This window comes from Onychomys torridus, chromosome 16, assembly GCF_903995425.1.
Source record: "Onychomys torridus chromosome 16, mOncTor1.1, whole genome shotgun sequence".
In the NCBI taxonomy this organism is placed as follows: Eukaryota; Metazoa; Chordata; class Mammalia; order Rodentia; family Cricetidae; genus Onychomys; species Onychomys torridus.
The window spans coordinates 33904409-33928769 of NC_050458.1; the positions used below are offsets into that span (position 1 = coordinate 33904409).

General features: G+C 47.6%; 1 protein-coding gene across 2 annotated transcripts in view; it reads right to left on the reverse strand.

The window, feature by feature from the left end:
- Zfat (zinc finger and AT-hook domain containing) overlaps positions 1 to 19237 on the reverse strand; it is a 188343-nt gene extending 169106 nt beyond the window's left edge. For both annotated transcript variants that reach the window (XM_036208746.1, XM_036208745.1), the window contains exon 1: positions 18979 to 19237. In XM_036208746.1, coding sequence (XP_036064639.1) covers positions 18979 to 19159 — 181 coding nt within the window. In that variant the 5' untranslated portion in view covers positions 19160 to 19237. The remainder of the gene's footprint in view (positions 1 to 18978) is intronic.
- Between the last annotated feature and the right edge of the window lie 5124 nt (positions 19238 to 24361).

Consider the following 24361-nt stretch of genomic DNA (forward strand, 5'->3'; position numbering starts at 1 on the left):
CAAGACCCAACGGTAAGGAAGCACTGTACAGAGCAAAGGAAGGGTAACCTGCCAGAGAAATGGCCACACACCTTAACTACCAATGCCATAAAACAGAGACAGAGGAAGTGTTAGTAGTTAAGCGGTGCTAGGAACATGTCCCGAACACAAGACCACGGGAGAGTTTTATTAAAGTGGATAGAGGTGACGGGCCTGCGTGAAACACACACGTGGGTGAGGAGAGAAGGGAGAGGGGGGGGGGGAGGAGGAGGAGAGAGAGAGACTGAGAGCCTCGTGCAAGATGGCTTTTTAAAGGTTGGGCCGCGCATGCGTACAGGGACTCCTGTGGGTACTCCACGCATGCGCGTAGATTACATGGCTGCGCACGCGCTTTACGCAACCACGTAAGGCCACAGAGTCCCGGTCCCGCGAGATGTCTGACCCGGAGATGGCTATTCTACACCGGAAATAGTTAGGCGGTCCGCCGGGCAAGCCCAACCGTGTGAACATGTAATTATCTATCATTCCCAACTCTCATGTTTTAAAAAAGAAAAAAAAAAAAAATCAACGGTAAGGAAGCACTGTACAGAGCAAAGGAAGGGGACCCTGCCAAACAAATAGCTACACACCTTAACTACCAATGCCATAAAACAGAGACAGAGGAAGAGCTCTAGCCCAGAGAACAAAGAGACCCGATACTGGAATGCTGTACATACACAGTATTTCCCTTGTTATACAGGACGTTATGGGGACAATTGATGAAATGTGAATTGTACCTGCACTGATGGCCTTCTCACATTGTGACTACAACAATGCCGCTAATGCTGGAAGGTATTCCTGTTTATAGGAAATTAAACACTGACAGAGTTAGAAGGCAGTAAAGGGGTGTTCTGTCCACAGCTTTATCTCAAAGGGTGCAGAGACACAGGCAAGTGGGAAAGACAAAGAACGTAATAAAATGCTAACACTGTCCAGGCTTGGAAGAGAGGGTATATAGGGGGTGGGGAGGTTGATGCTCTCGGTTTCTCTGCAAGAGAACTGTACACAAAAATAAAAGACTAAGTTGGAACACATTCCGCAGGCCCAATGTTTCCCTCTGAGCATCTCAGGGGTCAGTGCAAAACAGTCTCCCCCTGGCCTCTCTGGCTCTTTCCCTCTCCACTGCCCACTGCTCTTTCCATCCTCCCCAGGCCATCAGATTATCTTTTACAAGCTCTCACAGCTACAGTGATCCTCACACACTACACACTTGAATTCTCACATCCAATTGGTAAAGGACAAAAGCATCAGATAGCACCCAACAGGATAAAGTAAAAGTCTATTATTCTAGGTCCCTCCTGTCCTGAAATTTGTATAAATGTTTCCATGTTCTGTATCTCAAGTTCCAAACAGTTTGAAAGTTAGTTCTCAGGAACTCTCTTTAGCATTGAAAACGTGCAAGAATGAAGTTGCCCGAGGAAAGGAAGCGTGTGCCAACAAGAGCTGCCTACGGAAAAACACCACAGGCAGAGAGGCTTCGATCTAACCCGTCAGGTATCAGGGGAGGAACCTGGGTGGGAAGCCCAGGGAGGTAGTGCTGGTTGAGAAGAATGAACTTGACATAGCCCAAGGCATCCTTGTAGAAGTTGCCCCAAGGCTAGCGGGTAAAGGAGGCATTCTCACGGCTGGCAGTACCAAAGGTGGGCCACAGGGGATAGGGCACCATGTTCCTCACAGTGCAGCTGCTCTTAGTTGTCTGCAGGAGGCCTCCCACTGACGTGCTGGATACCCAGGGCACCTGCTTCTTCCGGCAGCCAGTCCCCGTTGCCACTGTCTCTGACACCTGAAAAGGCCCCCAATCGGTTTTTAGAAGTGGCTGCAGACTCTGCAGACACTCTTGCAGCAGTCCCTGCTCTGTAGATTGTGGGGGTGACAACGGTGAGTGGCAGGGCTATCCCCAGAGTTGGTAAGAAAGCCCTCCTGCAGTAGGAGGAAGGTTAACACAGATGCCTTAGCAGCAGCTAAGAAACCAGCAAGTCCCAGAGAGATCCAGTGGAAAACCCACAGGTCTGAAGGGAAACTGTTTCCTAAAACGCACTTGTGAATTTAAAGGAGGCGGGGGCGGGGCGGTCCTGTCCTAAACCCATATACCAAGTTCTTCTATAGAGAACAGAACAGAACAGAAAGGTGGCGAGTGCCAGCACCCTTCCCACCATGCACGAGGATACGGCTTCTCCACCTACATTTCCCTGGGGCTGCTCCTGAAACATGGAGGCTTGCTTCCACAATCTGAATAGGTCACAGGATGTGGTTTGGGGTCAGACAAGTAATATGCAAATCCCGGCTTGGTCACTGGCACTGGTACCAGCATGTGACCCAAATTCTGTCCTTCAGGCTGCCAATCAAAGACAATATCCTATTAATAGAATTGCAGTTACAGTGGGGAAAGCAATAGCTGCAGGGGTTACACACACACACATATACCAATTTTTAAAATGTAAAAAATAAAACCTCTTTGCTGTTGAAGAGCATGGGTGCTACAGCCTCCTAGAAGGGGGAGGGGGGGCGCCCTGGACCTGCCTCTACTGAATGTACCAGTGATAGGAAATCACAACATGTCCACACGGTTGGGCTTGCCCAGCGGACCGCCTAGTTATTTCTGGTCCAAAATAGCCATTTCCAGGTCAGAACATCTCGCGTGACTAGGACTCCGTGGCTTTACATGGTTGCATAAAGCGCGCGGCCATGTAATCTACGCGCATGCGTGGAGTAGCCACATGCGGTCCTGTACGCATGCGTGGCCCACTCTTTAAAAAGCCGGCGCCATTTTGCACAGGTCTCTCTCTTCTTCTTTCCTCTCCTCTCCTCACTCACATGTGTGCTTCACACAGGCCTGTCACCTCTATCCTCTGTCCTCATTAATAAACAGCTCTTCTGTGCATTTGTCGTGTTCGGGACGTGTTCCTGGCGGGGTAAGAGCGCTAATAAATAACTAACATTGGTGCTGTGAGGGAATGGGTGCTTCCGGGCACTTTGTGCCTGGGAACTGGGGATGGAAACTCTGCACTGCACAATCCGGGAACTCTGCTCCGTTCACGACAGATCAGTCTCCATTAGCCTGGTCGCACAAATCCACATGCAACATCGCTACTGATTGGTGAGTTTTCCCCTTTTCGGCTAGCATAAATGGTTTCCTGAATCCGTGAGAACCATTGAGCGTCCGGCGCCACACTGGTTATTCTTGAGACTGGGGAACCCCCGGCCACGGTCTTCACTGGCTACAATTGGCCCCTATCGCAGGCCTAAATTTCCAGCCACCTCCCACGTCTACAGCTTGAGATATTTTTTCCGAGATGGGACCACCACCGTCGGGTGCATCCTGGGGCTGTGTGATGCCGGCATGTTCTTCGCGCCCGACGGGGTGGCTGGGCGTTAAGGGCCAGCCTCCGGGAGGTCTTGGCTCTGGATCATGTTTGGGTTTTTTTTTTTTTTTTTTCCTGCCTCTCTGCTGCAGACATGGGAAATAAGGCTTCCAACCCGATCCCTTAGGCTGTCTTCTTGAGGCTTTACTTAAAGATTCCTAAGTTTATCCGTCTCTGTACTGAGAGAGAGATGGCCCAAGTATGCTTTTAAAAAATAACAAAAATCCCAATCTTTTACAGGCGTTATCTAATTCTGGCCAGCGAACAGGCAAATGGAAAGAGTTGCTCTTTATCTTAGCTTTCTCTCTCTCAATGAAGCTCTAGAAAGGTAACCATGGCTTGTGATTCTTCCTCCAACCAGCACGCACCTCCAGCTGGCCACCGCGGGTGGTGGCCAGCCATGAGAAGTATGGCTTTCCACTATTGATACGGCCACGCATTTTTCACAGTGAGTCTGCTGTTCTAATGGCTGAAATCTGAGCTATATGTTTACGACGGACAATCCTGGGGGTTGTCCAGGTTGTGCTGGCAATGGCGGGCACATTTTTGCTCCCGACGAGAAGGAGCAAAAATGGCGTCTGGAGTCTACCAGGTGGACCCATGGCAGCACAGTCGCAGCTCTTCCCATCCCTTGACAAAGGGGGGGTGGGGGGGAGACGGGACTTGAGCTGATCTTAGATCTTACTTCATTCTCAGGACACCTGAGTTGAAGTCTGATCCCAGTTTGTTATTTTAATTTTTTATTTTCCACTCAGCTACAGCCATGGGACAGAGGGCGGATACCACCCACTTACATTGGTGGATGGGGCGGGTACCAGTAAATCTGGCTGCTTAACAGTGTGGCAGGTACTTCAGCCAGCGAATGGAAAAATAAGAGTTGTTTCATCTCCAAGCTTTCTGCAAAAGCTCTAAACCCTTTCTTTCCTTTCCCACTTCGGCATCTGCCACGTGTAACCTTTTCTGTCTGACCTCCGTGCCGGCGGTGGGCAGGCTCAAATGCACGGGCTTTGGCGGTTTCTAAGACTTGCCCTAACTCACCTTAACTCCACCCATTCATTCTCAAACTGCCTTGAGAACCACAGACGGGCCTAAAAGCAGCTGAGATCTAAACAATTAAGTTTACAATAATCGGGATGGCTCCTAAACCAAAAGAAAAAAAATCAGCTTATAGCCTCAGGCAAGTCTTCCAAAGGATGGGTTTACAGTCTGCCTACTGACAGATCTTCCAAAAGCTGTCCTTAAGCCACCAATTGTCAGGAAAAAATTCAGGACACAGACTCTTGTACCAGGCTAAAGTTAAGTATCTGGAGAGCAAGGCTCCTGACCCCATGGGCAAAAGAGTCATCTGTGACGTTTGAGGTGTGCCAGGAAAGAGAAGCCCGAAAACAAAATTGCCAAATGCTGGCACTCCCTGACTCCCGAAAGCTGTTGGGTCCCTGTTTTAAGTGAAAAAGGCCACGGGCTAGCAAATGCCCTGCCCATCAACAGCCTTGTCCTTGTGCTGCCTAGAAAGACAACCAGTCAGCTGACTGCCCCCAGGCGCCAAGACACATGGGTACATCAAGCTAAGACCTCCAGCAAACCTAGGCTTGGCTACAGACACAGCAGGGAACCCAGAACTCAGCAGGGAAGCGATCAGTTTCTTTCCTTCTGGACACCCGAGCCACTGACTCAGTCCTAGGAGTTTTAGGATGTCACTCCTCCTTTCTATTGTTGGGAACAGAGGACATATACCTCACCAGATTTAATTGTACTTTCAGAGTTACTTAATGAGAAAGATTTCCAACTAAGATAAGAGCTCATTGTCTCACTTTAAGGTTACCGCCTGTGTTTCTCATGTGCATACAGACAGGGCCATGATCTTTGCCTTGTCCCTAATTCAAAAAAATAAGTTCTCTTGCATTCTCAAGCTCCAGAGGACAACAGGATCCACTGCCTTGTCACCAATTCCAGAGGAATAAGGTATCACCCCTTTCCTTCCCAACTAGGGCCACAAAGAGCCAGAGGCAAAAGGGACCATCAAAATATCCAGGCGGTAAGGATATAACAATCTATCACTGTTCAATATTCAGCAACTGATCACCTGTGTATCCCAAATGCTTAAACTAACAAAACAAACAGGTGCCTTAAATAAATTGCCTTAAATAAGGCTTGTCTCAGGTAAAAATTAAGCAGAGTACTAAAACATCACAGCCACCTTTTTAACATGTCTCCAGACAGGCCAGATCTACCTCAGATAAATGTCAACTCCAAAAATAAAAATGAGTCTTTTCTCTAAGCTTTTATGTCACCAGTGTCTTGTCAGACAGAAGGTTCCCAGCCACACCATGGAGGACGGACAGCTGCAGGACAAGGCATGACAGAACTTCATCCCAGGACTTCAGGAGGCAGCTTCCCCATCTCCCCCCAAGAACCAATCAACATCCACCATTCAGCCTGAAGCAGTCTTTGAGAGAAACGGCATCCCATACCCATCTATCCACATTTTTTTCTTTTTTTTTTAAGAACATATGAGTCGGGAATGATAGGAAATCACAACATGACCACATGGTTGGGCTTTCCCAGTGGACCGCCTAGTTATTTCCGGTCCAAAATAGCCATTTCCAGGTCAGAACATCTTGCGTGAGAACATCTTGCGTGAGTAGGACTCCGTGGCTTTACATGGTTGCGTAAAGCGCACGTGGCCATGTGATCTACGCGCATGTGCGGCCAACTCTTTAAAAAGTCAGCACCATTTTGCACAGGTCTCTCTCCTCCTCTTCTCTCTCTTCTCTCCTCACTCATGTGTGTGCTTCACACAGGCCTGTCACCTCTATCCTATATTAATAAACAGCTCTTCTGTGGATTTGTCGTGTTCGGGTCGTGTTCCTCACGGGGTAAGAGCGACATAAATAACTAACAACCAGGCTCTGCTGACTCCCCATGGGAGGCCTTACCTTCTTGTAGGAGGTAATGGGTGGGATGGGGTGAGGAAGGCTGGAGGGCCAGGAGGAGGGAAGAGGGAGAGCTGTGATTGGTATGAAAATGAACTAAAAATTTTCTTAATTAAAAAGAAAAAGGAAAAATTCACACCAATGGGAGAAAAAAGAACATGGGCGTGGAAGGTTCATGCTTGATAGGGTGTAGAGGCCAGAGCAGGAGCAACACCAGGAAAGGCCGGTGCCCCACTGTGAGAGCCCAGCAGCCTATGGGCTGAACACAATAGAGTAAACACAACAGTGGACTCTGGCACGTGTGGGGAGTAACATTCCAGGACAGATCAAGCACCCACAGGCTGTCTAGGGGAAGTCTCAGGCACAAGAACATTCAAGACCCCAGCAAAACACTTCCATGAGCAGCGGCCTCTAAGTAGCAAGGGGCACTTCACCTGACTGCATTCCTAGGAGAACAGAGTTCACAGAGAACGCTGCTAGCTCCAAATGTACAGCAGTGCAATGTGGGGCTCAAAAGAGTTCCAAGAACTGTCACCCAGAGAGGCTGGGTCACGAAGCTAGGTCTCCTGGCCTGTAAGACACTGCTGTCTATCTCCCAAGGTCTATGATCCCTCAATACTCAACCCAGCAAGAAGCAAAACTCATGAGACAGCCAGAAGCTGCCTGAGTAGATGGGGGCAAAGACTAGAAACAGAACATGGGTGGATGTCCAGAGCTCAGGCCATCTTGACAGGCTAAAGGCTGCTCAGTACCTCTACCAACGGATGGTGGTTGGAGGCAGGGCAGGGACAGGCAGCCCACACTTACTCACCAGGACTGAGGTGGTACAAAGACAACCCATAGAGGCTAAGGTTCAACTCTTGACTATAACTGTTCCACCCCCAGGGAAGCACTGGCCAAGCAGGTGGACATGCAGAGGCCACCCCATTCCCTTCCCCTGCTAGGTCCTTCTAGATTGTCTTTTCAGCTCAAACATCCCCTAGAGGCTTTCCTGAGCCCCTTTCCAATCCAGGAGGTAGTGATCACCGTCTGTGTCTCCACCTTACCCTACACACTCCCAGCACACCTGCTGACCACTGCACTATTCACTGAACTTCAACCCAGTACCGGGACCTGTCAAGACCATTTCCATCGCCCTACCCAGTCCCTTCTCCTGCCAGTTTCTGCAAAAGTCTGACATCTTGAACTCACTCATGATCTTCTAGGCTCCAAAGGGCTTGGGCAGACCTACCTCATCAGCTATGCCATCTTCAGTAAGCAAATCTTAGCAAAGCAACCACAGTTTTTTGTTTTTGTTTTTAATGTCATGGTATAATACACAAAGCATAAACGTCAGCATTTTAAACACTTTTAACTGTCCAGGTCAGGACACTGGGTACATTTATCCTGGTGCGTAGACATCTCCAGAATTTTTTTTTTCCCAAACAGAACCTCTGTTCCCATCAGACACCATTCCTCCTGCTTCCTCCTCCCAATCCTAACAGCTACCACCAACCATTCACCAATCAGAAATCAAAAGTCTTTAGGGGGAAAAAAATGTATCTGTTCTAAACACACATAGACTTTTTTTCATGCTATTAGTCCCCAAATAAACAATGAAAAATTGACCTAGTTTGCTTCAATATTATTGTAATAAAACCCTGACCAAAGCAAGTTGGGGGAGGAAAGGGTTTCTTTGGCTTACAGGATACAGTCTATCCATCATCAGGGGACCCTGTAACAAGAACTGAGGTAAGGATCATGGAAAAGGGCTGCTTACGGGGTTGCTTCCACAACTTGCTCATCTGTTGTTAAACAACCCAGGATCACCTGCCTAAGGGCTGAACTGCTCACAGTGGGCTGGATTACCCACATCAATTGCTAATCAAGAAAATGCCCCCATAGAGAGGCCAATTGGATGGAGGTCGTTCCTCAATTAAGGTTCCCTCTTCCTAGGTGGCTCTAGTCTGCGTCAAGTTGACAAAGACTAACCAGTGTGCTGTGGATATCGCTGTGTATGTGTGAATGTGTTGCTCTGATTTGGTTGATAAATAAAACACTGATTGGCCAGTAGCCAGACAGGAAGTATAATATAGGCGGAATAAGCAGAGAGGAGAATTCTGGGAACAGGAAGGCTGAGTCAGAAGAGGCTGCCAGCCGCCACCATGAGAAGCAAGGTGTAAAGATACTGGTAAGCCACAAGCCACACAGCAAGATATAGATTTATAGAAATGGGTTAATTTAAGATGTAAGATCTAGCTAGCAAAAAGCCTGAGCCATTAGGCCATACAGTTCATAATTACTCTGTGTGTTTACTTGGGTCTGAGTGGCTGCGGGCCCAGGCAGAACTTGAGAAAACTTCAGCTACACTACTTAATAGCATTAACACTGTGTTAATTGGTATTAAATAATACAAGCAATCTATACATAATACAAAGCTTACAAAAGAATGTTTCTACAGTAGTACATGCAAGTACTGTACCATTGTACATCTGGGACTCTAGCATCCACAGATCTTGGTATCACTGGAGGGTCTGGGAACCAATCTTGTTCATTGATAACAAGGGAAAACTTTATTTTCATAATCTTCTTCCTATTTAGAAAATGTTCGTCTATGTTCTATATGTTGTGAGTCCCTTGAACACAGGCCCCTTGGCCACATGCACGCACACACAGCTCCAGGGAGAATCATCCCTACAGAGTACTATGGAAGTAAAACTATGGGTTACCCAGAAGCAGTCACTGGATACTGGTGTGACAATTTGGCAGGCTCCATGGGCAGCCGTAGACTGGGCAGCCTTCATGCAATTGTCCCTTCTTATTCACCAGGCCTAAAGAACTGAAGCCAAGCCTGATCTGGCCCAGGCCCAGATTCTGGAACTCAACAAGATTTCAGGAGAATATCTAAGATGAACCTCTTATGGGGGTTAATGACCTGACATGGATCTCACCCTGCTGGGTACCCTGTTCCTAAGCCCTCCCTGGAACCAGACTAATGCCTCTAACTCCGGCTTCTGCTTCAACTGCAGGGCAGAGACAATAAACCCACTCTTCTGGGCTTTTGTGAAAAGATGTGAAACACCTGGCTGAGCAGGTCTACAGAAGGGCGTTTATTACCAGGTCCCATTTCACTTGCCACAACGGCATGATTTAATAAAGGGCCAGGCCACTGTACCATGCACAATGATTTACAATTTCAAACCACTTTCATGACACATCAAATTTCCAAGGATACTGTCAAAATCTACAAGATGGGGAGAGGAAAGGAAGGGAAGCAAAAGACGAAGATGGCAGAGAACAAAGGGAACACAGTGGGTGTGCCTGATTCTTCCCTGTGGCCCAGTGCTCTGCCCGGACCATTTTCACATGCTGTTGTGACAGGACTTTAATATGAAATGTCCCCATAGGCTCATGTGTTTGAACAGTTGGTCCCCAGCTGGTGGCAATGTTTTGAGAGGTTGTGGAATCTTCTGGATACAGGGACCAGATGAGAGATATAAGGCCACAGGGCCAGGGGTTATGGTTGATAATGGAGGCTCCGTTTAGTCAAAGTGTGTTTGCTTCCTGACCCACTGAGATGTACCAGGTAATACACAAGCTCCTGTAACCATGGACAGAAGCCCAGCTGCCATGCCTCTGCCAGAAACCATGAACTAAAATAAATCCTTCCCTGAGTTGCCTCTGTCAGTTAATTAGTCACAGCAGCAGCAGCAGCAACAACAACAACAAAGTCACAGAAATGAAGGGATGATGCTCAGCAGGACTTCTCCCCTACTGGACCCCACCCTGGCTTTTCTCCTACTCACTGCATTACCTGAGCCTGGCTCACCACTGAGTCCAAGAGCCACTGAAAGCTCTTAATCAAGGAGTCACAGGTCCAAAATCATTGAACATGGCTTTCTAGCCCAGTGTGTAGGAATACTAAATGCAGTTTTAATCAAAACCTGGACACAGGCTCTGGTGTCAGAGAGTCCCATGCACTCCATGTCCCCAAACACGTTCCATGTTGGCATCTTAAAGCAAGAGCATACACAGTGCTACCTCATTTAACCTACATCTCACTCATGAGCAGCAATGCTGAACACATGCTTATATTTGATGTCTCCAGACAGAAGTCTCTTCCAGTTTTTTCCTGCCCTGAAGACTTGCATAGCTTTCTAGCAGTTGTCTCTTCTAGCTGTACATTCTGGTCATGTGAACAGGTGTGACTGGCTACGTCAGGCTTCCACCACATTAAAGGAGCTTCCTCTTTAATGTGGTAATATAACAGGCAGGACCATTGGCAAGGAATCTGTGTCTTTAAAAGCTAAACATGTCTGTAGCTGACTAGGATGGTTTGAAAAGGTTATGGCCCCCATAGACTCAAGTGTTTGCATGCTTGGCCCATAGGAAGTGGCACCATTAGGAAGTGTGGCCTTATTGGAGTAAGTGTGCCATTGTGAAGGCAGGCTCTGAGGTCTCATACATGCTCAAGCTAGGCCCAGCACACAGTTTTTCCTTCTGTTGCTTGTGGATCAAGATGTAGGACTCTCAGCCCCTTCTCCAGCACCACATCTGCCTGCACACCCCGGCCTCAATGACAATATACCAAACCTCTGAAACTGTAAGCCAGTCCAATTAAATGTTTTCCTTTATAAGAGTTACCATGGTCATGGTGTCTCTTCACAGCAATAGAAACCCTAACTAGGCACCAACAAACTAGCAACTCTATAATCACCAGATACTTACTGCCTAGGAGAAATTGAGATAAATATCCACAAAAGGCTTACAAGACTATTCAATGCAGCTTTGTTCACCAAAAAAAAAAACGGAAATATGCACTTGACTGCATGCTTTAATCCCAACACTTAAGAGGGCAGAGGCAGAGGGGTCCCCGAGTTCAAGGCCAGCCAAACCTACATAGTAAGACCCTTCTCAAAAAACAAAAACCAGCAGACAAAAGAACCCAAAACTGGAAACACAGGAACAGCTCAGGTATTTACTAAGAAAGAAACATGAAGACAAACTGTGGTACTTTCCAGGCACTGGAATAACATTAGGCAATAAAAACAAACAAATAAAAAAACAAAACAACTGGATTTCTGAAACTTCATGCTGAGTTTTAAAAAAAAAGCTAGCACAAAAGAATTATGTGACGTCTTACAAAAGGCAAATGTAATTTATGAAGACAGCAAAACTAGGGATTGTTTTGGCTGACAGATAAAGACTGGATGGGAAAGGGCAAAAGAATTTGTCTGGGGTAATTAAAAAAATCCTACATATCATTAGGGCTGAGGCTTACCTGGGTACTGGCTATACGAAAGATCTGCATGCTTCTGTGTATTCAATCACAACTACAAAATGCCTCCTGTGAGGCACCAAAGAGCTCTTTCCCAAGGGCAGGTCAGCAGGCACTGTTCTGGTTCTCAACGTTTTCGTGCCAAACTCCCAAGAGTTCCCACCCTCAGTCTTGTGTACAGGCCTTCAGCCCTAATGCCCCTGCCCAATCACAGCGCACAGGACACATCTGCTGTGATGTGAACAAAAACTTCTCAAAAGAAGTTGCATTTGGCTATTAATTAAAACTCATAAAAGATATGTGTCTGCAGAGACTGATCGGCTGATTAGAATTTCAGCACCGCGGACAGATTGGAATGTTGCAGGTCCAGAAACTAAATACTTTATCTTGGGCTAAGTTCTGGCCCTCCCCTCTGGAACAGCCATTCATTGGCCCCCTACATATGCACGTGTGTGTGTGTGTGTGTGTGTGTGTGTGTGTGTGTGTGTGTGTGTGTATGTGTGTGTGTGTGTGTGTGTGTGTGTTTGTGCGCGCGCACGCGCGTGCACCCACATGTCAGAACTAACATCTGTGACAACAGCTTAAAAACCATTTAGAATCTACTGACTTAGCAGGCAACTAGCTTCTAGCAATCTAAAAGCTCAGAATGTCATCAGGTAGCTTCTTGAGCCTAGAGCAAAGCTTCCCCCTTCCTGATACTCCCACCTCTCTGATCTACCCACCCATGTATTCCAAACTTGCTTTGGCTTATGACTTTCTCTGTTCTGCAAAACTATAAAAATTTCCTGACACTGCTTCCACATTGGAAGATGGAATTTGGAGTGACCTAAATCTGTGCTCCCAGGCCAGAGTCATTCAAAATAACTCCAGAATAAACTATCTCTTAGTCCTTTAAAGATGAAAGCTTTGGTTTTCACATCACACCTGTCCTGGCACCCACCTTTCCATTTTTGGTGGGTGGCTATTCACTCTGTAAGACCCAACTCCACTACCCTATGCTTCAGGACGTCTCCCCAGAATCCCTACATGGAGCCTACGGACATCTTCAATATTCAGGGCTCACATCTATCATGGCTCCTTATACCTTTTCCTAAGGGAACTGGCTTTCCACTGCTAGGTCTATGTGACACCCTCAGGAGGGAAGGACCCAGTCCAGAGTTTGGCAAACATCTGAGTGCTAGCGATCCTGCTGCTAAAGAGTAAGAACAGCCTTAGAGTCATGAGAAATGGTGGCAGCTCATGAAGACCCATCGGCAGCAATGAAGCAATAAGAACACCAAGAATGTGACCAGTTGGAGACTGCAGGAAACTGGGGCCTGAGCTGTGCCAGACACCCCAAGTTCCTTATGCTCCTTGGCTCCACGTCCCTCACCTCATTGTGGGACAATGTCACCTTCCATCCCAGAGGGCTGGAAGCTCCTTCCACCATCCTCTGATGCCAAGTCCCCACCTACATCTTGCCTCTATCCAGACAGGTTAGAACACAAAGGCACCAGATTCCAGAGGCCAGTGTGTTGCAGCGCCAGCTGTCACAGAGATAAAGGAACGAAAATAGTCTAAAGCAATGGGCAAAGAGACATCTGCACTGCCATGTTCGTGGAAAAACTAGTAAAGACAGCCAAAGTAGAGTCAACCAGAGTATCTATCAGCAGGTGAATGAAGACAATTCGTAATGTAAGCAGATACAATGGAGTATGACTCCACCTTCAAAAGGGGAGGAAATGCCTTTGCAATTAGACAAGTGGGACCGAAACAACAGATCCCGAAGATGGACAGAGCACAGAGTGGGGTTCCCGGAAGCTGCAGGGAGATACGGGAGGTGGGGCATGAGCCCAGGGGGAAAAGCCTCTATTAGCAGGAGTAACTGTTAGGATTCTGCCACCACTCCAGCTGCATGACGGCACATGAACAGTTCAGGAGCTAAGCAAGGGGTCTTACGTCTTATGTCATCGTCACTGGTGTGCTGCATGATTGTGCCCAGACCTGGTTCTTTTGTCATCCCCCCCCACACTTCCTCCTAATAAAGCACAGGTACTGGGTTTTGTCGTGGCTCATGCCTCATGACCTTTCTGCACTGTAACCAGCGCCGCTTATCATTTTTAAAACAACACCGGGGCTGTGACTCGCTCTACATCCGGGGCTCTGTGTCTGGGACCCTGTACAGAGGTTTATTGGACCTACAACTGCCTGCTCCACGTTTTTCATTTACCCAGCAGATGGGACCACTACGTACAACTCATCAGCCGCCAAGATTGGTGACTTTTTCCCTTTCCAATCCCCTGCCATTTCCCACGACTGTAGCCTGAGATATATTTCTCATGCCAGACCCCCAGGGGTATGACGACACATTCTCTCTTGACGAAGTACTGAATGCTGTCTGGACTCCCGGGGAGTCCTCTGGTATGTACGCCACCACCACCCCCCCCAGCCCTTGCCCTTCTCGTGATGACGACTGGGGTAATTTGTGCTGTTAATTTATGCTGGTCCACAGACTACCTATCCTTAGGGACACTTGAGATGGGGGTCTGGGATCCCTCTTGTTATTTTTATTTTTTTATTTTTTTTTCTCTCGGATGCAGTCATGGGACATGGAGGCATCCTCTTCTTGGTTCCACTCCTCCTTTGAAAAATGCCTCAAATATCCCCAGATACCAGTAAATTTGGACGTGTAACAGCTGCTTGAATCCCGATACTTCATGAGAATTATCTAACTTCTGCCAGCAAACAGGCAAATGAAAAGAGTTACCTTATCCCCACACTAAGCTCTGAACCCTCCTTTTCTGACTCTTTCTCTCCTGCCTACTTGCATTCCCAAACCTGAGGAATCTCTCACTCCAAAGAACCTTATCTTATCTGTTCTCTGCTCTGTTCTCTGGTACCGGCCGCTAAGTACGGACAGGTCTGGAAGCAGGCTACAATGCATGCAAATAAGTGTACGATCAGGACCCACACTGGGATCAAAATAATCCAGATGGCTCTCTAGTCTGAGATCGGTTTACAGCCTGCCTCCTGGTGGGTTTTCCTAAAGCTGTCCTCAAACCACCAAACTATCAAAAAAAAAAAAAAAAAAAAAATCAAGACATGGAATAAAATTCATCTCTTGTCTCCCAGAGTTCCCTGACATTAGGGCTAAACATTGAAGCATCTGGAGAGCAAGGCTTCTGCCCCCACAGGTGGGAGTTTCAGCTGTGGCATTTAAGGTACCATGGGAGAGATGAGAAAGCCCATGAACAGAATTGCCAAATGCTGGCACACGCCATCCAAGCAGATGCATAAGGGCTTCCAGGTCCCTGTTTTAAATATGTGCTACAAAAGGCCATGCGGGCTAGTGCGTGCCCTGCCGGGCCATCAACTGAGCCTTGTTCAAAGTGCCACCTAGAGAGATAACTGGTCAGCTGACTGCCCCATGAACGTTGTGGCATGGGGGCATCAAACCTCCTAGGCTTGGCCATGGCCTCACTGGGAACCTAGGATGCAGCCTGGGGTGATCCATTTCCTTCCTGTTGGACACGGAGTTTTGGGGTCCCACCTCTCCTCATTTCCCTATTGTCAGGGTAGGGGGGACAGCCTTACCCACCTAGTCTTAATTGTACTTTCAGGGTTTCTTAATGGGAAGAGATTTTCCAGCTAAGGAGGAGCTTTCATTTCATTTGCTCCCTCCATGTGCCTCACTCCAGACCAGTCAACAACGCTTCTCCTCCTCAAGTATAGTGACACAGACAGGGTCCTGCTCTCTCTCAAGGTCGAGAGGACATCAGGATCCACTGCCTTGTCACCAATTCCAAAAGAATGAGGACTCACCCCACAAGCTTTTCTCTTCCTGGTTCCCTCCTCTAATTAACTACTCAGCTAGTTGTTACAGGACCACCATAGAGCTGGAGTCCAAGGTCCATCAGATATACCCAGGTGGTATGGAACAGTAACAGTTAAAAGGTGTTTACACCCCCAGACTGAAAAGGGTCTGGGCTCTGCATGAACAGACTTTAATATAGCAATCTATTACTGTTAGATGCTCTCAACAATTGATCACTTGTGTATCCTCGATGCTAACCTAATAAAGGAAACAGGGGCCTTAAAATAATCTGTCTCTGATAAGGCTTATCTCAGATAAAAATTAAAAACATATCCTAAATCTCTCTCTCTCTCTCACTGACATTAACCAGCAGAGTACTAAACACTACAATGGTCACTAGCCCAAGACTTTAATTTTCTCATGGCTGCTTCTTAATATGTTAAAATTTTTTCTGAGCTCCAGAAAATCCACCTGGACAGGTCAGTGAGCTCCGGGAACCGGCTTGAATCCACCTAGACAGCACCTTGTCAGATGATTTCCAAGGCAGCAGATGACCCCAGGACACCTGTCTACCTCAGAAGCCCCCTCCCGTACCCCCCCAAGAGTCAACCAAAACCCACCAAGTCAGCTGGAAGCCTTTTTCCAGGAGAAACAATGCCCCTATTCCTGTTCACCTGCTTTTTATAATAAACAATAAGATTGGAATGTTAGGATTCTGCCACCACTCCAGCTGCATGACCGTACATGTGCAGTTCAGTAGCTAAGAAAAGGGTCTTAAGTCTTACATCATCTGTGAGCTGCGTGACTGCGCAAATATACACAGCATGGTCAAGCAATCGGTGCATGCATGGCATAGCTCCGTAAGCCTATCTGTGCAAGTGCACGGGAATCCTTAAAAAGCCAGACACACACTCCTTCTCTCTCCTCTCTGTTCTCCCCCCCCCTCTCTCTCTCCACATGCTTCTTCCCCAGGCCTGGTTCTTTTCCCCCGCTTCCTTCTAATAAAGCTCTGATACTGGGTTTTTTCATGCCTCATGCCTCATGACCTTTCTGCACCGTAACCAGCACCGCTTATCATTTTTAAAACAACAGTAACTATGCTCTCACTTTGTGTGTGACATGCTACATATCATGGTAACTGGGATAAGTAACATATTTTTCACTTCAAGATCACTACAAGAATACATTTCAAATGTTCTCATCTCAAGAAATGTTGGACACTTAGGGTGATAGACTGGAACAAGTATACACAGCTATAATTTTCAGCTTATGCTTTGCAAAGCTTCAAAAAGAACAAAGACAATTCTACTCAATGTTAGGGCCCTGTTGTACATTAATTAATATGCTAAGCATTATCTTCTCATAAGCAAATTCATTTGCCTTTATATTTTACATTCTTTTTGTAGAAGCCAACTTTGAATCTACAATAGATGTCTAATATGTTCACTTTTCTTCACTCAGAAATTACTTTTTTCCCTTATTTAGGAAAAAAAGTCATAATCATGCTGGGTGTGGTGGCACATGCCTTTTGGAAAACTATGTCTCAAAAAAAAAAAAAAAAAAAATCAAATTCTGCCCTACCTTTCCATCCACAAACACTTCCCAAAACACGTGGACAGTGACAGCGTGTGGTAATGAACACCATGTGGAGTGCCACCAACATCCACAACATAGAGGCACACCATGTAGCACTCAGCAAGTACAAGGGCTGAGACCCCTGACCTCGGGAATCCCAGGAGCACATCTCCCCAGCAAAGCCTGTACTCCTACAACCCTACAGCCCCTGAAGGAAATACCTGCTCTTGCAAAGGTTCACACTCTGAAAGCTGAACAGCCAAAAAAGGTAACAAGGGGCAAATGTTACTCTAGGCTAAATCCTCCTCAATTAAACTGGCCCATCTTGATACAGAGCTTTTCAGGGGCAGCATTCATGAAACATCTATAAAAGGAAATGCAATTAGGGGAATCTGTTTAATATACCAAAGTTTGACTGGGCCTGGCCAGGGCATCCACTAAATTCTACTTAGGAACAGTGATAGCTGAAAGGCTGTTACAATAAAATTACAAAGGGGGGGGGGGGGGAGCAAGGGGCAAAAATCTTTGCACCAGAAGAGGCAAATGAGATACCGTGAAAAGGAGAACAAGACAGAACAGAGCTCTAACTGGGCCAACGACCACCCCAGTTTGTTGACCACCCAACACTGCCCTTCCATCTCCTTATCGACGGCTCTGCCTCTCCTAAGTTAACGACACCGAAACGGGAAATTTCCCAGAAGTTAAGCTGCCCATGAGTTGACAGAAGTACATTTTGTTCAAACTGTGACCCTCCTTGGTCTGCCGTGGCTGCACACGGGGAGATAACACACGCTTTCGTGTCTCTTTGACCTATATCCATTCTGCAGCACCAACAGACACACCGATTCTAGATGCTTCCACAGATAAGTGTCAGGTTCTGAAGATAAAGGCTGAAGAGAGGCAGCGGTGGAGGGTAAGCCCCAGGGACAAGACGTCTCTGTTCCCTATGGACACGCTCCTGCACTGAACAGGCTGGAGTGAGCACACAGCTCCCTCACTCTGCTGTTCAATACACAGTGGCCCCTACAAAGAGCCTGTCAGAGTTCACACTCTATCCCAAGCTGGAAGACGTCTGATTTCTTTCAGCCTCAGCTGTTAGGATTCTGACCTCTCTCAGCTTTTCTGTTCTTCAGTAAATAACCAGCAATTAAGAGCAATCAGGAGAACTCAGTAGCGACCTTGGAAGTCAGAGTCCAAGTCGAAACTGGTGTCAATCATAGGCCACGAACCCCCAAGCTCAAGGTTAGGTGGGGCATCGGGGTTAAGTGGGGAGTCCACTCTTCCAATCAGTCCAGCCAAAGAAGCTGCTTCCAGCCAGAGCGAGAAGGGCTGCCTGGAGGAGGTGGCCCTGGAGCCATTTCGCTTAAGAGCATGGGGGCAATGGCCTACAGAGCTGGGCCAAAGACAGAAGGTAAATTACGACTTGCATGGGGCAGGGTCATCCACGGTAAGGCCAATCTCTCTCGTTTACTGCTCCCTCCCAGGGTCACCAGGAAACGTCCCCTAGCCTTCAAAACGTCCTGGCCAAGAACACGGAGTTGATAACTTGGGGGGGGGGGGAAACGGGGGGGGGGAACAGACATCTACTTTACAAAGATGCCGACTCAAACGAAGCTCACCCAGCCAAGCAGCTGGAGGCAACGGGATTCGAACACCTGCCCAACTAGACCTCCTTGCTAGCTGGCGCCCTAGCACCGTCCACTGCCCTGGAAAGGGCTTGCACACGCACGCACTGCATTGCACTGCACTACACTGCATTGCACTACACTGCATTGCCCTCCCTTGCCCTCCACCAGTTCCCTTTTCCTTTTTTTTTTTTTTTCCTCTGCGGCGGGATAAAGCCGGCGACTGAACGTGGGCCGCAGGACACCGCGACGTCCGCGCTCCGCCCGCCCGCGCGCCCGCGCGCCCGCGGATCCCTCCGCCGCCCCGAGCCTGCGCGCGCGGCCTCCCTCCCCACCAGCACACCACGAGCGGTTTCCCGCGCCGCGCCGCGCCCCACCCCCACCCCGTCGCGCCCCAACCCCCATCCCAGCTCACCTGCCGCCTGCGTCTCCATGGCAACGCCCCCACGGCGGAGGGGAAAAAAAAAAAAGCCTCGGGCTCCTCCTGGGCTCCCTCCCGCGCCAAGCGAGAAGGCCGGACACCCTGGGGAAACTTCGCTCCTTATTTTTATTTTTTTCGGGAAAGAGCCGGAGAGGTTATGGCGAATCTGCGGCATCCAACATGGCGGATGGAGTCTTCGACCTCCTCCCCTCGGGGGACCCGACGCCTGCGTAGCGACGTCCGCCGCGGGGAACCGCCCTCGGCTCCCAAGACACACTGCGCATGCTCGCGGCTAGCGGCCCCCGGACCTCCCCCCTCCCTCCAGCATTTGGTCCCGGCATGCTGCGCGCTGTTTTGAGCCACGCCCGGGAAGGGACGCCCTGGTTCCGGAGCGAGGGTGCGGGGATTGGGAGTGTCCTGAATCCGCCACCATTGCGGGGACCGCTGTGCGGGACGAGCCGGCAGGCCAGTTAGTGCACCCTTTGCGCACTAACTTTCCCTGGGCTCCGTTTCCTAACTTGCCCATCGGGTTGGTTTGGCAGCCGCTGGTAGCGGCGATGCCGTCCCCGGGACGCCCTGCCTTGGTGTGGCTCTCCACACCAAGTTCTCTTGGAGAGCCGCGTTGGATGTGAGCGTGCCTTGCACATCGTTTCCCTTCGGAAGCACAGTGAACCACCTTTCGGTTTTTCCTGTTAGGAGGTTAGAGCCCCCCTGGACGGACACTCTGTAGAAGTGTCTGTCCCACGTAACTTCGGTAGAATCTGTTCCTCACTCACGTCGAAATCGCTCATCTCTAGCTGTCTTGGTCACCCCTTTAGCTTTCGAAACTGGGAATGAGTTTAAATGGGTGAATAAACATGTATATAATAGTAACAACCGCATTTGTGCTAAAAAAGCTGGCTTTTTTAAATAGAATTTCTTTTTAATTAACCATTGTAAAGAAAACGCCACACATGGAGAAACAAAACAAAAATATGAATTTAAAAAAAAAAGCAGAACGGAAATGACCGGAGTCTGGGGAACACTGATTTGTTTTTACAGCGCCCCTGAAATACTGTTTTTTGGGAATAACCCTTGCGTTCTGTTGAACCTGAAGTATTTATTTATCAGACATCCCTAGGCTCCTGCCTGTACACACAGAAGTCAGGGTCTAGTGTTCCTTGCTCCCTCCCCACATCCAGGTTCGTCTGCCTGTTTGCACAGCCCTCTCTGCCATGGACTGAGTTTGCTGAGCATAGAGTCCTGTAGCAAAGGCCTCTGGGTCTTTTAAATCTTTATCTTCCCACCGTAGGTTGTATAGTAATACTACTGAATGGACTCATTCATTTTGTTCATCTTTTTTTTTTTTAACCATCGAAGTGCCTTTGGGCAGTGAGCCTTAGGATGACTTGGTCGAATGTTCTGTTCTTTCTCCTGTTAAGCACGTGTTCCAAAACATCCCTCTCCTTTAATTTCAAAGGACAGGTGAGAAAAGGACAGATGTTCAGGAGGGTTGTATAGCTTTCTGAGATCACACAGCCAGCCTGTGACCTCCTCTCCATTCTATGCCCCTTGCCTTTCCCACTTGACCACATGGCCTTCCAGACTGTACCCAATAGGTGCATTGTGAGGAGAACCATGAAGTTGTTGCCTCACGCCCTGCCCCGCCCCGCCTCCCCTTCCCCCCCCCCCCCTACTAAATTCTGCATCCCAGGTGGCTGGGAGGTTGCGGGTAGGAGAGGACAGGACAATGACATCTTTGATTTGAAAATGAACTGTCCAAAGGCTGCATTGGTGTGCTTTCCTTCTTAGAGCTACAAATATTTACAATCACGTCTGTCAGGAATCAATTTCTGTCAGGAAATGAGAGTTGTTCTGGTTGCTGACAATATTGGTTTTCTGCTGGGCTGCCTTTCTTAAAGCAGCATGGAAATGTTATTTATTGATTAACAGGTGGTTCGATTGCTCCTGAATGTTGTGACCTAAAACAAGTTTGGAAATGAAGCAATTTAAAATATATCTCAAAACTCAATTGCTTCAGAAGTTTAAGACCAAATTTAAAAAGGAAACTAGACTGCAGATGATAGTCTTGAGGTTTGGGGGGTGGGTAGCTATGACTTTCTCCATTATTCCTTCCTTAAATCTACTCATCATTCAGAAAATACTTACTGGACATCTGTTCCTCAGAACTGGGTTGGCCCCAGGCAGCTAGAAATTAATATGGGAAGGTAGGGAACCCAGTTTTGTGAGTGGAGACACAAGTCCACATCTGGCTTCTAGCCTTCCTGGATGATTTACACACTTCATGTGTGTGTGTGTGTGTGTGGCGCGGGGGGGTGGGGGGGGGGGGGGGGGGGGGGGTGGGGTGGGGTGTCCATGAATGTGCATTCTGAAGTCAGAAGCTGGCTTTAGGTCTCTTCCTCTATTACTGACTACTTCATTTTTTTGAGTCTTTTGCTGAACCTAAAGCTCGTTTGGCTAGACTGGCTAGCCAGTGAGCCCCTAAATCCCCTTGACACTCTCTACAATGAGATTACAAGCCCATCACACCTAGCTTTATATGTTGGTGCTGAGGATCCACACTCAGGGCCTCATGCTTATGCAGCAAGTCACTGAGCCTTCCCCTCAGCCCTGACTGACATTTCACTCTTTGCATTTCCAGATGCCTTCAATTAATAGAGAAACATCAGTGGAATTAAATGTTAATCACTGAGAATTTCATAATGAATAGTGACCTGCTCCAAAGGTTCCTAGAGGAGATCAGTCCCAGCCTGCCCACTGGTGGAATTCTACCTTACAGGGTAGCAAAGGAAGGAATTTGTGTCCATCTATGGACATGAGATGGTATTTAGCTACATGAGAAATGTAGTTAACTTGCATAAATAAATATATTTGTGCCACTTTAATAACTCTGTCAGTGGATGGCAAATGCATTTGTATGAAAACACAGTTTAGGCACTTAATTTTATAAGGTGATGATTGAAAGTTTTGATGAAGGACACATATGACCTTAACATAAGGGTTTTGAGACACACAACTGTTAAAAAGCCAAGGAAAGAAAGAAGAGTCTTAGTTAACATGTTAAAATCCTAAATAAGGGTGTTGTCGAAATGCATTTAAAATTATGTAAAAGGGACTGAGGCTTAGCTTGATGTGTGCAAGGCTCTGGGTTGGCTGCCCAGTACTACTGAGACGGTCACAGCAGAATAGTATGAGCTATTAGTATCAACTTGATTGTGACCTTAGAAAGCAGTAAGGGCCACGGAGTGCCATTTCCTCATATATCTCTTGTGTCTCATCCACCTGTGTGTGCCTAGTACCTAGATGTTAGTGTAATTTTCTTTATTGGCCATAGTCAGGGCCCTGTCGAAGAAGCTGATTCCAATTTGGGCAACAAAGGAAAGTCAGGATGGCCTGGAAGCTCTGTCATCCTCCAAAAACAGGATGCTGTGAAAATTCCAGACCTGCAGGAAAGACAAAGAAGCCAGCTGAAAAAGAAATAGGTAGGTCCCTCTTTGAGGTGCTGATTTGCGTGCTACAGGTACAACTGCAATCAGTGGTTGTTGGTCTTTTAAGAACAAGATGTCTCTGGAAAGCCATGAGTTCTTTAAAATTGTGGTGGGGGAGGGATGGGTCGTGTGCCCACAAGTGTTCGTGTGAAGGCTAGAGAGGTTGATGTGGAGTGTCTTTCCCTATCACTCACTCTCCACCATATCTCACTGAACCCGAAGCTTGCCTTTGAAGCTATCCCAGCTGGGCAGTGAGCCTCAGTGCCCCTCTGTCACGCACCTCATTCCTCCTCTCAGGGCTGACTGTCAACACAGCCTAACTTTTCCACTGGGGCTGGGGAATCTTCACTTGGGTCCTCCAGCTTGTGCATCCAGTTCTTTACTCACTGAGCCATCTTGATGAGAGGGCTGACGGTGAAGGTGCCCTGGTAGATTACATGCTTACCATGAATAATGCCCTAGACTTGATCCCCAGTATCCATGCGCACACACACAAGTCCTATGGACAAAACTGCACATCCTACTTTAATTAATAAGCTAATCATATGTAACAGATAGAAATAGATGTTTCAGCCAAGAGGTAAGTTTGGTATATGTAAGGTTTCGTGTTTGAAGTTCTGTGTGTCCCTCTACAAAATGGTACATGTATAGACATTCAGGATGGTTGTTATGATTAGTATTATTAGATTTCTGGAAAATCCTGGAACTGGGAAGACAAGGAATGCAGGGTGCGGCCATAAACAACCAAGTGGGAAAAGTTTGGAAATTTGTGTTGCAAGTGAATGGGTTAGGAGAATAGTTGAGAGATCAAATCATATGCCCGAAATGTAATGTGCATAAATGTGGGTGGTGCAGGAGATTTGAGTGTTGTAGTACCTTTGCAGCCCTTTTGTGCATGTGCCAGGAACCTAAGATGCTGGGCACTCACAGACATCAAAGATTGACCTTGGACAGTGACTCCAAGTTCATTGTTAAGGAAGATTAATGATGCCGACTCTTGTGGGAGTCTGAAAAGGAGAATGAGCAATTAAGAAAAGTAAGAGACCCTCCAAGAATGGGAAGGGTTTTCAATATTGGAAAAAAGGCTGTTGGATTTATTTTGTCTGGGGTTATTTTTGTTTTTGTTTTAACATTCATTTACTTGGAGGAGGGCTGGACTGAGCCTGTATGTAGAGGATAGTAGACCACTTGAGGAAGTTTTCTCCTTCTATGATGTTGGTTCTGGGACTCAAATATCAGATCATTAGGCTCAGCAGCAAGCACCTTCAACTGCTGAGGCATCCCACCAGCCTTGGCTAGGGGTTTTATAGAACAATCGCAAAATCTGAACGACTGAGGAATTCTCAGAGGGGTTAGTTAATTCTCCAAGCTATAATGGACTACACCAGCAGTGGTCCCATATGCTCTGTATATGTCCCCTTGACCCAACCAGGCAGTTGATCACACACTGCTCACCAGTTAGGAGTGGTTGGAGCCCTTCTCTGTCTGTCTCTGATTCCATCTTTGACCTTGACTGGCTGCCAGTTGTTAGTCACTAGCCAGTGTTACTGCCCTCCAACTTTGCAGGTGTCTCCAGTACTGTTAGTTATACTGAGCTCTCTTTTCTTGCATTTGAGCGGTCAGCTTGTAGCTTTTCCACGGCAGGGAGTTAGTTCTATCCCAGCTACCAGATGCATGTGCAATTGTTCTTGGCTACCTCATATTTAGCTCCTTGTGTATCTAGAGCATGGTCTGTAGTCGCTCCTGAAGTGGGTACAGGCTTGCTAATAGCCCTCCTCATCATTCGGTCTGTTAGTACTAGCTGAATTAGAAACAAGGACATGTGAAAAGACAACAGTGCCTTCCATGTGTTCCTCAAAGGTTTGGAGTGGCCTGCTGTCACTGGCCCT